Consider the following 16,830-nt stretch of genomic DNA (forward strand, 5'->3'; position numbering starts at 1 on the left):
CCTTCCTGGAGAACCAATGGGAGCTGAGCGTGTGACCCCCGACCTCCAAAGAGAGATCTTCCCGTGGGCATGCTCAGTGTGTGCAAAGCAAGACTTAGTTCCAGAAAAGCCTGCTCGCCCTTGACCAGTACTGGCCACAAAAGCAGAGCCTGGAAAGGCAGCAGTAACCCTTGGCACAGTATCAGGCTGAGTGAGACGCTGGGACCGACTTCTCTGCTGAGCAGGCTCCACTGCGGCTGAAGCAGAATGGGAGACCGCAGCAGATATGGTTCAAGATTCCCCCATGCAGCGGTGGGAACTCGACGCCTAACAGGGTATCAATAATCTGCTCACAGATTTCCTTTATTTGAGCTATACAACAAGTGTATTCCAACAGACACAACAATTGAGTGCTAATACCTGTAGATCCCGGTTTATAGATTGTCTTATCAGTCTGAATGAAGGCATATCCGCTCTGATAGCTGAGCAGGACAACTTTTTCTATATTGCACACAGAAGACTTCACCATCACATAGACATATTTTTTGGGGTCTTTAGCTAATTTATCAGAAGGAATCTAAAAGAAGAAGAAAGAAGGAAATAAATGTTCTAAAAAGAGAAGAGTATCGGCTGATATTTGTATACTGTGTATTAGTGCCGGTTGTCTTATGCCATGATTTTACCTTGACTGTGGCTGTGCCCAGGAATTTGTTGCCATTATTCACAGAGATTTTCTGCTTTGCTAAACTCAAAATTCTCCTAGGAAAATCTTGAATCTCAACTTCAGCCTCGAAAGCTTTATCGTGTCCATCTACAACGATGGTTTCTTCACTCTCCAGTCGTAGAATGTTCGGTGTAATGAGAGTGCATCTGTCATAGAAACACAAATGAAGACATCAGCCCAAATATTCGGCACACACAATGGGACTTGATTAAGGTCTTTTGTGGTCCCTTAGGTGAAAGTTAGGTGGAGACCACTAAGAGCGGTTGCTCATTACTTTAACATTCATGTCCTATCCTTAGTATAGGCCGTGATAGCTAACCTGCTGACATGCAGCAAGTGGCGATGGGTGCACAGAACAGTAAAGGTTCGGCGTCCATACTAAACAACTACTGTTTGGGCACGGACTCCGAACACGGACTACAACAGGAAGTCCATGTTACTTTTCGGGTTCAGCCCTCTGAACACCGGGTGTTTCTCGCACTGTCATGTGCATGATAGAACCACAAACACTGCTTCTGATCGACAGTAAAATCATCTCCGCTCGTCAGATGGCCGCGGATCCCATGCTGTCCAATGAGAGCGTGAGCCTGCAGCTGTGATCATAGGTAACAAGTCTATCTTCGGTCACTGGCGTTGGCTGATGGGACTACTACTCCCATTATCCTACGCCTGCTGCTAATAACAGCAAGAGCAGGAGTGGTGGATGGGGCCGGGGCCGGTGCACTAAATATTTTATTTTTAAATGGCGTGGGTTCCCTTGTGTGTTTGATAAGCAGCCAGGCAAAACTCACAGCTGGGGGCTCCAACCCTCAGCAGTAAGCATTATCAAGAATAGATGAGTCCTCGCGCTAGTTTTTTTAAGTTATTTAAATAAATAATTTACAAAAAAGGCATCGGGCCCCCCCATTTTTGATAACCAGCCTAGCTAAAGCAGACAGCTGAGGATGGTATTCTCAGGCTGGTAAGGGACCATGGATATAGGTACTGCACATCCACCCTCAATTGATTTGAATAGGGGGCTGGATGTGCAGTACTCAGCCGGGGCCACTACACTGTAGGCTGAGCTGTGCTGTGCAGCTCCGTAACTGATCGGTTCCAACTGCTGCTGACACCGTGAACAGCTGATCAGCGTGGCTGCAGGGTGTCGCATTCCAAGAATAGGCCATCAGTGTTAAAGTTGTGGACAACTTCTTTAATTTAGAAATAAAGGAAAAAGAAACTGATATTACCATAATGTTTTCCCTAAAGCCATTTATTGCAATGTCTAAAAATTGTACCATACAGTATTAATAATGTTATTAAACCCCAATGAGGGGTTATGCGAAATTGCCTGTGACATAATCGAACATTACTTAAAACCTTTGGTAGTCCAATTGCCCTCGTATATCAAGGACACTACCGCTGCCCTAGGCCATCTGGAAAATATACAATTAACCGATGATATGATCTTAGTCACGGCCGGTGTTGAGGCTTTGTACTCCAGCATCAGGCATGCCGATGGCCTACAAGCAGTGAAAAAATATCTTTTTCATAGTAGCATTGAGAGGGACATGTCTGAATTCATTCTCAAACTGCTCAAATTCATCCTCACACATAATGCCTTCATGTTCGCTGGGAGGGTCTACTTACAACAGCAGGGTACAGCGATGGGGGCCTCTTGTGCCCTCTCATACGCAAATTTGTTCATCGGGTCCTGGGAGTGGTCCATATTCCAAGAAAGCGAGATACAGGGTATGGAGCGAATCCATAATTGGATTCGCTTCATTGATGATGTTATGTTCATCTGGGAGGGTCCGGTGGAAGAGCTTAGGGACTTGATGGTTAGGTTAAATCAAAATGATAGGAACATTAAGCTCCACATATAAGTATGGGCGTGAAATTGACTTTCTGGACCTATCTATTATAGCGTCACCCGATGGACACTTATCTACCACAGTATTCCGGAAGCCCACAGCAACAAATTCATTGCTACACGCGTCATCATTGCATCCTAAATCCACCACCAATAACATACCGATAGGTCAATACTTACGTATTAAGAGGATCTGCTCAGAGGAAGATCAATTTGAGGCACAAGCCAAGGCACTAAGAAGCAGATTCCAGGACCGTGGATATAATCGCCGGGCTATACAGAATGGATACTGGAGAGCGAAAAATACCCCGAGACAACAACTACTACATAAAAACAAACTAGTACCAACTAAAATGGAACAGGACAACCAGGTAAGATTTATTACCAACTACAGCAGTGAGTGGAAAGATCTTCGCGAGGTGATTTCCAAACACTGGAAGATCTTGTTCACAGACCCCATTTTGAAACAAATGCTTCCTGAACGACCCTCAATGGTGGCAAGGAGAGCTCCTAGTTTACGGGATATGCTAGTGCATAGCATGTATGACCCCAAAAGAATGGCCAATTACAACAAGACCAAGGGGAAAAGGGGATTCTTCCCTTGTGGTATATGTAAGGGGTGTGCCAACATGAGAAAAAGCACTACCTTTAATAATCATGACAACACCAGGACTTTCGATATTAGGGCAACATTACATGCTCATCAAAGGGCATCATCTATCATGCTATGTGCCCATGTGGGAAAGTCTATATTGGCATGACCAGTCGTGAGTTGAAGATCAGGGTACGAGAGCATTGCCTTGATATTGAGAAGGCCAAAGGGAGTACTGATGACACCGCATTGAAGACTCTCCCTAAGCATTTCAAGCGGTACCATCAATGTAATTCTAGATTGTTGACAGTTACGGGCATTGATATACTTGATCTTGGACCTAGGGGAGGGGATATGGGTAAAAGATTGGCTAAAAAAGAAAGCCAATGGATATACAGACTGGGCACTCTTGTACCTCAAGGGCTTAATGAGAGCTTCGGCTTTGGTGCGTTTTTGTGATCTATTACATGGCTTAGGAAGTAGGATGGTAGAGGGTTTTCTCTGGGTTTAATATTATTTCTGGTTGGTTTTTTTGTTTTTATATTCTCTTTATTACTTTTTATATGTTTGTGGTATGTTGGCTTTTATTCATTTTTATGTTTATATGCTTTACTACAGTTTACCATCCATGTATGCTGGCCGTTTATGATAACCATTCTGGGCTGTGGGAGCGAGGATGAGAATTATATCTTCTTACCAGACTACATTCAAGAAATTGCTATCTTGGGATGGGACGTTCTTTGAAGACCTGAGGAATATCCAGCTTCTTCCAAGTTATGATTAATATGACTCTTCATGGATTGTATATTATACATTTATTTATCATTTGATGCTTGGTAGGATTAGTGGGATTTTGCCCCTCAGTATATCATATATAGTCCATCCATTGTTTGAGTGGAGGATCTTTCTCTTTAGGTTTTTTTTATTTTTTTTTATTATTGTTATCATTGTGGTTTCAGTCTCCGTGTAGGTTTTTGGGCCATTATATATATTGTGTTATAGGGATGTCGTTGTATTTTGAGGATATCACTATATGGGTTTACATTACTGTCTTTTCTTGAGTGCATATTTGATACCTCTTATGTCAGTTATATGGTTTCTGACATATGGGATTCACACACTACACCATACTCCCATTAGGGGTTTGCTATTCATCTCACTATAATATAGTATTTTTTATTTTTCATTATCTTTATTAATTTTACACTTTATTACCATGGCTATGATTTGTGTCATGGTTGATATATAGTAATTACATTTATCCATGTGTACCATGGACATAACATCACATATAGGCATTTTTATCACTAAACAAGCACATTGCACTTTATTGTTCCACCCTTTTAATACAGGACATCTCTGTGTAGGATTTCTCATGTCCGTGGGGGGTGCGCATGAATGGAGTGCGGACCTGAGGGATAGCCGGACAGTGGTGCTGTTTGAGGTACGGTGTTGCCGAGCGTACTTATGGACGACCTGGTGCCGCCGACCTCATTACCGCTGTCTGGTGTCCCATGGTTTCGGGTGCTTATAGATCTGGGCATGCGCCGATAGTCCCACGGACCATGAGTATCTGCACACTGTTTCTCACGGGCAGTTTTCCACTATGGCTTCCGGTTTTCCCTACATGTAGTGCGGATATTAGACGCTTGCACAGTGTCACCTTGCTCTGCTCCATATTCCGTAAGAGATGGGAAGTCCTTTCTTCACTTCCGGATTCCGTACACGCTATGCGGGGACTACACGCCTGCGCAGTAGCACGTAGTACTGCTGCATTTACCTATTAGACGGGAAGTACTTTGTGGTCACCTCCGGTTTCCGTACATGTGATGCGGAGCTTAGACGCCGGCGCAACATTACATCGCTCTGCTCTCTCACAGCTGATGGCGGTTTTCCATCAGTACGGCCCAATGAACGGCGCAAACTGTGACATATATTCCGGCCTACCCCCTGCCCTGGCACGCCTCTAGAAGAAGCGAAACGCACGTCGGGGCAGAGGGACGCCGAGGCTCTCACACGGGACGCACTAAAGGTATTTTCCCATATTTCCCACTAGTTTATGTCTTTTTGGCTTTAGGCCATTTTTTCTTTGTGAGTGATATGGCTGTTAGGTTCTCCTATTAGGGGATTCCATTATAGTAAGGGCCATCTGTACATTGCCTTTATAGTTCCTCACACAGCTATTCTTGGACATATTTAGGTGGTATTTTCTTATGGGTCCTTTTTATGTATTGATGTCAATTCTAATCCCAGTGATTTAGAGTTAGCCTATGGCAGCAAGGTCCCTTTTTGTGGATTCTACACCCTTTTTTCTTACATGTTGTTTACAGTATTTGTGAATAATTGAATTTTAAATTTTGTCTTAATAAAATTGTCTTTTATATATCAGTACCGTAGTAGTGATCATTTTTTATTATTTGGTCACACTGCATGTGAGTATATATCACTGCATGTGATAGTATAGTATTAATAATGTGCATAACTCACATAATATTTTTAGAGAATTCTTTCATCATAGTGCCATGCAGTACCTACATGTCTCCGACACAATTCTTTTGTCCTAACATCAAATATCGTGTCTACTCCATAGAGAACAGCACATAGTGTGCCATGCATTATTGTATAGTTCCAATATAACTATCGTGTATAGCAGCGCTCCCCAACTCTGGTCCTCAAGAGCCACCAATAGGTCATGTTTTCAGGATTTCCTTAGTATTGAAGAGGTAATAATTGCATCACCTGGACAATACAAAGGAAATTCTGAAAACATGACCTGTTGGTGGCTCTTGAGGACCAGAGTTGGGGATCACTGGTGTAGAGTGACCATGGGAGGTACTGTGACCATTGAGGAGACACTGGGGACATTTCCCATTCTGCTGGTAAGATACCATGAATGATGCATTGAACTTTAGCCATACACCGAATTATACTGACTAGAGTTGAGCGACCTTGACCTTTTCAGAGTCGAGCCGGGTTTCGCGAAACCCGACTATCTCAAAAGTCGGGTCGAGTGAAATCGGCCGATTATGACGTAAAGTCGGGATCGACCGAAACACGAAACCCAATGCAAGTCAATGGGGCAGCATAGTCGGCAGTGAGTGGGGGCCAGGAAAACACCTAGAGTGCCCATTTTAATGTCAAAACCATCCATTCTTCTTAATGAAGCTTGTCAAGCGTAATTTACCTTATAATAATTGGAAGGCATTTGAAATTGGGGGTCATTTGGCTAAAGTTGTGGTGGGTAGGGCTGGTTCAAGTAATTAGTGGGCCCAGGAAATCTGGACCACGTCACGGCAGTGGAGCACGGAGAGGTAAGTATTTCAACTTTGCAAGTGCTGTGATCCTGAGCAAGCAGGGGGGGCCCACTCGTTGGCATTGGCACTGGCACAGGGCCCCTCAAAGTACAGCGGTGTGTTTGCACGGCGGGGGCGCCTCCCACCGGCAGCAACACTTTTGCGTACTATGAGAGGCCCTGTGCCAGTGACGTCGCCAACTAGTATTCCTCCCCCCACCTGATGAAGGAACCTGCACTTTCATCTGCACCTTCCTCTTTGTCCCCGTGTAAGGTGGTATGGTATGCGGGAAGAGCAACCTGACTTTCAGCAGGGTCACAATGTTGTTGTGTAGCGTGCACGGGGAATGTTGCGTTATGGGTCAATGTACCAGCAGACTCATCTATCACTGGCTGGGCAATGGGCAGGATGAGGAGGAAACACAGATATAGGCCCAAATAATAAAGTGGGCTAAATGCAGTTCTAAATTGGTAACACAGGAATAACCAGGGGGCATTGCAGTGGAGGACAACTGGAATGAGAGGCTGACACAGAGAGTAGGCCCAAATCAGTAAGTAGTCGAAATGCAGTTCAAAATTGGCAACAGTAGTAAACAGGCGGCACAGCTTTGTTCAGTGGAGGAGAACAGCAAGGAGTGGCAGACACCGATAGTAGGCCCCAACCCAACTAGTAGGCCAAATGCAGTCTAACATTAACAACTACTTAACGAGCGCCTGAAAACGGAATATCAGGACAGGAAACCAGGAGAACAGCAAGGAGCGGCAGACACCGATAGTAGGCCCCAAACCAACTAGTACGCCAAATGCAGTTGTTCCGTTTAACCACAATTTAATGAGAGCCTGAAGATAGAAGTTCAGGAAAGGCAACCTGGAGAACACCTTGGAGTGGAACACACCATCTCTCTACACCCCATACCCAATTTGTAGGTCTAATGCAGCGTAGTTTCCAACAACTACTAAACGAGAGCATGATGATCGAAGCATTGGCGAGGAAACCTGGGGAACACCTTGGAGTGGAACACACCATCTCTCTACACCCCATACCCAATTTGTAGGCCTAATGCAGCGTAGTTTCCAACAACTACTAAACGAGAGCATGATGATCGAAGCATTGGCGAGGAAACCTGGGGAACACCTTGGAGTGGAACACACCATCTCTCTACAGTGGAACACACCATCTCTCTACACCCCATACCCAATTTGTAGGCCTAATGCAGCGTAGTTTCCAACAACTACTAAACGAGAGCCGGAAGATCGAAGCTCAGGAAAGGCAACCTGGAGAACACCTTGGAGTGGAACACACCATCTCTCTACACCCCATACCCAATTTGTAGGCCCAATGCAGCGTAGTTTCCAACAACTACTAAACGAGAGCCGGAAGATCGAAGCTCAGGAAAGGCAACCTGGGGAACACCTTGGAGTGTAACACACCATCTCTCTACACCACGGAAGGGCTGATTCTTAGGAAGGAAGGCTGTCGGAAAGAAGCAGGGCGCGTCCGAGGGTGATTATATTCTTATTAGGTATATACTCACCCTCGGACGCGCCCTGCTTCTTTATTTGTAATGAATGTTTATTTGCAATGTGGTTTTGACTTACTCTATTTTTTTGGTAAATAATGATTTTATTATTTTCATTGTTTTGCATCTTCTTGGCAATAATATTAAGAAGACGCGACAGGACAACACTCGGTGGATGCCATATCTGTGTTTAAAATTGAAAAAACCTTTCAGTTAACTACTTGCAGGAGAAAGTTATTGTAGCTGGTGGCCATTTTTAGTACTGTACCAGATTTTTGTTGTATGTGTTTGTTTTTAATGTTAAAATGTCTGCATTTGATATCTCTCCAGTATTTTCTTTTTTATAAGCAAAATACTTATTTTTATATTTTCTGATGTTGGTTCCAGGGGTACACGGGCAGCAGTGGTGTGGTCAGTGGAGGACTAGTGGAAGGAGTGACCGCAGACAGGCATCGAAGGCCTAAAATAATAACACATGGCTGTAGGCAATTTTAAATTGGTTCCAGGGGTACACGGGCAGCGGTGGTGTGGTCAGTGGAGGCCTAGTGGAAGGAGTGACCGCAGACAGGCATCGAAGGCCTAAAATAATAACACATGGCTGTAGGCAATTTTAAATTGGTTCCAGGGGTACACGGGCAGCAGTGGTGTGGTCAGTGGAGGCCTAGTGGAAGGAGTGACCGCAGACAGGCATCGAAGGCCTAAAATAATAACACATGGCTGTAGGCAATTTTAAATTGGTTACAGGGGTACACGGGCAGCAGTGGTGTGGTCAGTGGAGGCCTAGTGGAAGGAGTGACCACAGACAGGCATCGAAGGCCTAACATAACAAAAATGTCAATACAATGGTATTGTCAGTGGCAGGCATTGAAGGATGTCAGCGCATAGACTAAACATTGGTGGAGCTGTGAGATAATTTTGCAAGTGGTAGAGCACTGTTTGAGCTGAGGGGGGGGAACTGTCTTGTGGCCGGCGGTACAGGCCCAGGGCCCCTCATATTACAACGGTGTGTCTGACGTTGGGTGCGCACCACCACCGCCAGAGACACTTTATTGTACTAGGAGGGACCCAGTGGCAGTGCCGTCGACCAAAAGCGGGCTCACCCACCTCTTCAGACAAACTGCACTCTCACGGGTGCTGTCGCCAAGTGTCGATACCACGGCCCCGTGTGGGGAGTTTGGCCATTTAGTGAGGTGTAAACATGTCGTATGCTGGACAATCAGGTGCAGAAAATTACGAGATTGGAAAAGGCATTCAGAATAGTCCACAGGCAAGACCTTTTCATAGGAAAGCTAGGTGTCAGCCGGGCAAGGTGGGGCAAAAGATTTCGAAATCCAGTTGTGGTTCATTTTAATGAAGGTTAGATCATCTACATTTTGGGTAGCCAGACGAGTCCTTTTTTCTGTTAGTATTGAACCTGCAGCACTGAATACTCTTTCTGATAGGACACTAGCTGCCGGGCAAGCAAGCTCCTGCAATGCATATTCTGCCAATTCTGGCCAGGTGTCTAATTTTGATGCCCAGTAATCAAATGGGAATGACGGTTGAGGGAGAACATCGATAAGGGATGAAAAATAGTTTGTAACCATACTGGACAAATGTTGTCTCCTGTCACTTTGAATTGATGCTGCAGTACCTGTCCTGTCTGCGGTCATAGCAAAATCACTCCACAACCTGGTCAGAAAACCCCTCTGGCCAACGCCACTTCTGATTTCTGCCCCTCTAACTCCTCTGGTCTGCTGGCCCCTGCAGCTCGTGTGAGAACGATCACGGGCGCTGTGTGCAGGGAATGCCAGAAGCAAACGGTCAACAAGAGTTGATTGTTTGGTTGCTAATATTAGTTCCAAGTTCTCATGTGGCATTATATTTTGCAATTTGCCTTTATAGCGAGGATCAAGGAGGCAGGCCAACCAGTAATCGTCATCATTCATCATTTTAGTTATGCGTGTGTCCCTTTTGAGGATACGTAAGGCATAATCCGCCATGTGGGCCAAAGTTCCAGTTCTCAAATCTGCGGTTGTGCTTGGTTGAGGGGCAGTTTCAGGCAAATCCACGTCACTTGTGTCCCTCAAAAAACCAGAACCCGGCCTTGCCGCGCCACCAATTTCCAGTGGCCCCGGAAAAGCTTCCTCATTAAAAATATAATCATCCCCATCATCCTCCTCGTCCTCCTCCTCCTCTTCGCCCGCTACCTCGTCCTGTACACTGCCCTGGCCAGACAATGGCTGACTGTCATCAAGGCTTTCCTCTTCCTCAGCTGCAGACGCCTGATCCTTTATGTGCGTCAAACTTTGCATCAGCAGACGCATTAGGGGGATGCTCATGCTTATTATGGCGTTGTCTGCACTAACCAGCCGTGTGCATTCCTCAAAACACTGAAGGACTTGACACATGTCTTGAATCTTCGACCACTGCACACCTGACAACTCCATGTCTGCCATCCTACTGCCTGCCCGTGTATGTGTATCCTCCCACAAAAACATAACAGCCCGCCTCTGTTCACACAGTCTCTGAAGCATGTGCAGTGTTGAGTTCCACCTTGTTGCAACGTCTATGATTAGGCGATGCTGGGGAAGGTTCAAAGAACGCTGATAGGTCTGCATACGGCTGGAGTGTACGGGCGAACGGCGGATATGTGAGCAAAGTCCACGCACTTTGAGGAGCAGGTCGGATAACCCCGGATAACTTTTCAGGAAGCACTGCACCACCAGGTTTAAGGTGTGAGCCAGGCAAGGAATGTGTTTCAGTTGGGAAAGGGAGATGGCAGCCATGAAATTCCTTCCGTTATCACTCACTACCTTGCCTGCCTCAAGATCTACAGTGCCCAGCCACGACTGCGTTTCTTTCTGCAAGAACTCGGACAGAACTTCCGCGGTGTGTCTGTTGTCGCTCAAACACTTCATAGCCAATACAGCCTGCTGGCGTTTGCCAGTAGCTGCCCCATAATGGGAGACCTGGTGTACAACAGTGGCAGCTGCGGATGGAGTGGTTGTGCAACTGCGGTCTGTGGACGAGCTCTCGCTTCTGCAGGAGGACGAAGAGGAGGAGGAGGGGGTGCGAACGGCTACAGCCAATTGTTTCCTAGACCGTGGGCTAGGCAGAACTGTCCCAAACTTGCTGTCCCCTGTTGACCCTGCATCCACCACATTTACCCAGTGTGCCGTGATGGACACGTAACGTCCCTGGCCATGCCTACTGGTCCATGCATCTGTTGTCAGGTGCACCTTTGTGCTCACAGATTGCCTGAGTGCATGGACGATGCGCTCTTTAACATGCTGGTGGAGGGCTGGGATGGCTTTTCTGGAAAAAAAGTGTCGACTGGGTAGCTCGTAGCGTGGTACAGCGTAGTCCATCAGGGCTTTGAAAGCTTCGGTTTCAACTAACCGGTAGGGCATCATCTCTAACGAGATTAGTTTAGCTATGTGTGCGTTCAAACCCTGTGTACGCGGATGCGAGGCTAAGTACTTCCTTTTTCTAACCATAGTCTCATGTAGGGTGAGCTGGACTGGAGAGCTGGAGATCGTGGAACTAGCGGGGGTGCCGGTGGACATGGCAGACTGAGAGACGGTGGGAGATGGTATTGTTGCCGCCGGTGCCCTAGATGCAGTGTTTCCTACTACGAAACTGGTGATTCCCTGACCCTGACTGCTTTGGCCTGGCAAAGAAACCTGCACAGATACTGCAGGTGGTGCGGAAAATGGTGGCCCTACACTGCCGGAAGGGATGTTGCGTGGCTGACTAGCTTCATTGGCCGAGGGTGCTACAACCTTAAGGGACGTTTGGTAGTTAGTCCAGGCTTGCAAATGCATGGTGGTTAAATGTCTATGCATGCAACTTGTATTGAGACTTTTCAGATTCTGTCCTCTGCTTAAGGTAGTTGAACATTTTTGACAGATGACTTTGCGCTGATCAATTGGATGTTGTTTACAAACATGTCAGACTGCACTCTTTCTAGCATCGGATACCTTTTCAGGCATTGCAGACTGAGCTTCTTTAACCAGATGGCCACGCTGTCCTCCAACTGGTTTTGGCTTTGCCACACGTTTTGGGCCAGATACGGGCCCGGCAGATGGAACCTGTTGCGATGTTGATGCCTGCTGCGGCCCCTCCTCCTCCGCTTCAGAACTGCTGCCGCCTGCACCCTGTTCCCCCAATGGCTGCCAATCGGGGTTAAGAACTGGGTCATCTATTACCTCTTCTTGTAGCTCGTGTGCAACTTCGTCTGTGTCACCGTGTCGGTCGGTGGTATAGCGTTCGTGATGGGGCAGCATAGTCTCATCAGGGTCTGATTCTTGATCAGCACCCTGCGAGGGCAATGTTGTGGTCTGAGTCAAAGGACCAGCATAGTAGTCTGGCTGTGGCTGTGCATCAGTGCACTCCATGTCAGATTCAACTTGTAATGGGCATGGACTGTTAACTGCTTCACTTTCTAAGCCAGGGACGGTATGTGTAAAGAGCTCCATGGAGTAACCCGTTGTGTCGCCTGCTGCATAATTCTCTGTTGTTGTTTTTGCTGAAGAGGACAAGGAAGCGACTTGTCCCTGACCGTGAACATCCACTAACGACGCGCTGCTTTGACATTTACCAGTTTCACGAGAGGAGGCAAAAGAGCTAGAGGCTGAGTCAGCAAGATAAGCCAAAACTTGCTCTTGCTGCTCCGGCTTTAAAAGCGGTTTTCCTACTCCCAGAAAAGGGAGCGTTCGAGGCCTTGTGTAGCCTGACGACGAACCTGGCTCCACAGCTCCAGACTTAGGTGCAATATTTTTTTTTCCCACGACCAGCTGATGCTCCACCACTACCCTCATTACCAGCTGACAATGAACGCCCCCGGCCACGACCTCTTCCACCATACTTCCTCATTGTTTTAAAAACGTAAACAAACTAACGGTATTTGTTACTGTCACACAAATTACACGGTGAGCTACAACTTCAGTATGATTTAGCTACCCCTTTACAGGTGAGTGAGACCACAACGAAAATCAGGCACAATGTTACACACTCTGTTGTTGGTGGCAACAAATGAGAGAGATGCCACACACGCAGGACTGTCACTGAAGCACAAATGTAAATATTAATCTCCCACTGATTTGATTTTTTTTTTTTTTAAGGGAGACTTTAGGAAAAAAAAAAAATAGAATAAAATGACTTTTTCAGGAAGAATTTAGAAACCAAATAAAATAAAATGATTTTTTCAGGGAGAATTTAGAAAACAAATAAAACAAAAAAAGGCTTTCTATGGCCCACTGAGTGAGAGATGACGCACACAGGAGTCAGGAGTGGCACACAAGCCCAGAGGCCAATATTTATCTCCCACTGATTGATGTAGTGATTTTTTCAGGTAGATTTTGGAACCAAAATCAAGCTAAAAAAATAATAGGCTTTCTATGGCCCACAATTGGAGAGAGAGAGAGAGATGGCACACCCAGGAGTCAAGACTGGCACACAAGCAGAAAGGGCAATATTAATCTCCCACTGATTTGTTTTTTTTTCAGGGAGACTTTAGGAAAAAAAAATAATAGAATAAAATGATTTTTTCAGGAAGAATTTAGAAACCAAATAAAATAAAATGATTTTTTCAGGGAGAATTTAGAAAACAAATAAAACAAAAAATAGGCTTTGTAGGGCCCACTGAGTGAGAGATGACGCACACAGGAGTCAGGAGTGGCACACAAGCCCAGAGGCCAATATTTATCTCCCACTGATTGATGTAGTGATTTTTTCAGGTAGATTTTGGAACCCAAATCAAGCTAAAAAAATAATAGGCTTTCTATGGCCCACAATTGGAGAGAGAGAGAGAGATGGCACACCCAGGAGTCAAGACTGGCAAACAAGCAGAAAGAGCAATATTAATCTCCCACTGATTTTTTTTTTTTCAGGGAGACTTTAGGAAAAAAAAATAGAATAAAATGATTTTTTTCAGGAAGAATTTAGAAACCAAATAAAATAAAATGATTTTTTCAGGGAGAATTTAGAAAACAAATAAAACAAAAAATAGGCTTTGTAGGGCCCACTGAGTGAGAGATGACGCACACAGGAATCAGGAGTGGCACACAAGCCCAGAGGCCAATATTTATCTCCCACTGACTGATTTATTGATTTTTTCAGGTAGAATTTAGAACCCAAATCAACCAAAAAAATAAATAGGCTTTCTATGGCCCACTATTTGTGAGAGAGATGGCACGCTCAGGACTGGCACACAAGCCCAGAGGCCAATATTAATCTCCCACTTTTTTTTTTTTTTCCAGGGAAAATTTATAAACCCAATAAAAAAAATAATAAATAGGCTTTCTATGGCCCACTATCTGAGAGAGAGAGATGGCACGCTTAGGACTGGCACACAAGCCCAAAGGCCAATATTAATCTCCCACTGATTGATTTATTGATTTTTTCAGGTAGAATTTAGAACCCAAATCAACCAAAAAAATAAATAGGCTTTCTATGGCCCACTATTTGTGAGAGAGATGGCACGCTCAGGACTGGCACACAAGCCCAGAGGCCAATATTAATCTCCCACTTTTTTTTTTTTCCAGGGAAAATTTATAAACCCAATAAAAAAATAATAAATAGGCTTTCTATGGCCCACTATCTGAGAGAGAGAGAGATGGCACGCTTAGGACTGGCACACAAGCCCAAAGGCCAATATTAATCTCCCACTGATTGATTTATTGATTTTTTCAGGTAGATTTTGGAACCCAAATCAAGCAAAAAAATAAATAGGCTTTCTATGGCCCACAATTGGAGAGAGAGAGATGGCACACCCAGGAGTCAAGACTGGCACACAAGCAGAAAGGGCAATATTAATCTCCCACTGATTTGATTTTTTTTTTTTTTCCAGGGAGACTTTAGAAAAAAAAAAAAAGAATGAATTTTTCAGGAAGAATTTAGAAACAAAATAAAATAAAATGATTGTTTCAGGGAGAATTTAGAAAACAAATGAAAAAAAAAATAGGCTTTGTAGGGCCCACTGAGTGAGAGAGGACGCACACAGGAGTCAGGAGTGGCACACAAGCCCAGAGGCCAATATTTATCTCCCACTGATTGATTTAGTGATTTTTTCAGGTAGATTTTGGAACCCAAATCAAGCAAAAAAATTAATAGGCTTTCTATGGCCCACAATTGGAGAGAGAGAGATGGCACACCCAGGAGTCAAGACTGGCACACAAGCAGAAAGGGCAATATTAATCTCCCACTGATTTGATTTTTTTTTTTTTTCCAGGGAGACTTTAGAAAAAAAAAAAAAGAATGAATTTTTCAGGAAGAATTTAGAAACAAAATAAAATAAAATGATTGTTTCAGGGAGAATTTAGAAAACAAATGAAAAAAAAATAGGCTTTGTAGGGCCCACTGAGTGAGAGAGGACGCACACAGGAGTCAGGAGTGGCACACAAGCCCAGAGGCCAATATTTATCTCCCACTGATTGATTTAGTGATTTTTTCAGGTAGATTTTGGAACCCAAATCAAGCAAAAAAATTAATAGGCTTTCTATGGCCCACAATTGGAGAGAGAGAGATGGCACACCCAGGAGTCAAGACTGGCACACAAGCAGAAAGGGCAATATTAATCTCCCACTGTTTTGTTTTTTGTTTTTTTTTTCAGGGAGACTTTAGAAAAAAAAAAAAAAAAAAATGATTTTTTCAGGAATAATTTAGAAACCAAATAAAATAAAATGATTTTTTCAGGGAGAATTTAGAAAACAAATAAAACAAAAAATAGGCTTTCTAGGGCCCACTGAGTGAGAGAGGACGCACACAGGAGTCAGGAGTGGCACACAAGCCCAGAGGCCAATATTTATCTCCCACTGATTGATTTATTGATTTTTTCAGGTAGAATTTAGAACCCAAATCAACCAAAAAAATAAATAGGCTTTCTATGGCCCACTATTTGTGAGAGAGATGGCACGCTCAGGACTGGCACACAAGCCCAGAGGCCAATATTAATCTCCCACTTTTTTTTTTTTTTCCAGGGAAAATTTATAAACCCAATAAAAAAATAAATAAATAGGCTTTCTATGGCCCACTATCTGAGAGAGAGAGATGGCACGCTTAGGACTGGCACACAAGCCCAAAGGCCAATATTAATCTCCCACTGATTGATTTATTGATTTTTTCAGGTAGAATTTAGAACCCAAATCAAGCAAAAAAATAAATAGGCTTTCTATGGCCCACTGAGTGAGAGATGGCACACACAGGAGTAAGGAGTGGCACACAAGCCCTGAGGCCAATATTTTTCTCCCACTGATTGATGTAGTGATTTTTTCAGGTAGATTTTAGAACCCAAATCAAGCAAAAAAAATAAATAGGCTTTCTATGGCCCACTGAGTGAGAGATGACACAGACAGGGATGGCACTCTAGCAGAAATGCCAATCTTAATCTACCACAAAAAAAAAAAAAAAAAAAAGGAACTGTCCTTCAATTACTATCTCCCTGCAGTAATCTCAGCCAGGTATGGCAGGCAGCAATAAGGAGTGGACTGATGCACAAATTAAATAAAAAGTGTGGACAAACAAACAAGATAGCTGTGCAGAAAGGAAGGAACAAGAGGATTTGTGCTTTGAAAAAAGCAGTTGGTTTGCACAGCGGCGTACACACAGCAATGCAGCTATCAGGGAGCCTTCTAGGGCAGCCCAATGAGCTACAGCGCTGAGGGAAAAAAAAAAATGTAGCTTCCACTGTCCCTGCACACCGAAGGTGGTGTTGGGCAGTGGAAATCGCTACAGCACAAGCGGTTTGGTGGTTAATGGACCCTGCCTAACGCTATCCCTGCTTCTGACGAAGCGGCAGCAACCTCTCCCTAAGCTCAGATCATCAGCAGTAACATGGCGGTCGGCGGGAACGCCCCTTTATAGCCCCTGTGATGCCGCGGACAGCAAGCC

The 16,830-nt window shown here is 44.6% G+C and overlaps 1 protein-coding gene across 1 annotated transcript in view; it reads right to left on the reverse strand.

Annotated features, from left to right (window-relative positions):
- The window catches only part of LOC138674679 (A.superbus venom factor 1-like), a 372,946-nt gene that overhangs the window by 353,348 nt on the left and 2,768 nt on the right, over positions 1 to 16,830 (reverse strand). The window contains exons 2-3 of the mRNA XM_069762494.1: positions 663 to 849; positions 400 to 556 (exon numbers count right to left, since the gene is read on the reverse strand). Of these exons, the coding sequence (XP_069618595.1) occupies positions 400 to 556; positions 663 to 849 (344 nt within the window). The remainder of the gene's footprint in view (positions 1 to 399; positions 557 to 662; positions 850 to 16,830) is intronic.

The sequence above is a fragment of the Ranitomeya imitator genome, chromosome 4 (genome assembly GCF_032444005.1).
Source record: "Ranitomeya imitator isolate aRanImi1 chromosome 4, aRanImi1.pri, whole genome shotgun sequence".
NCBI classification, from domain to species: domain Eukaryota; kingdom Metazoa; phylum Chordata; class Amphibia; order Anura; family Dendrobatidae; genus Ranitomeya; species Ranitomeya imitator.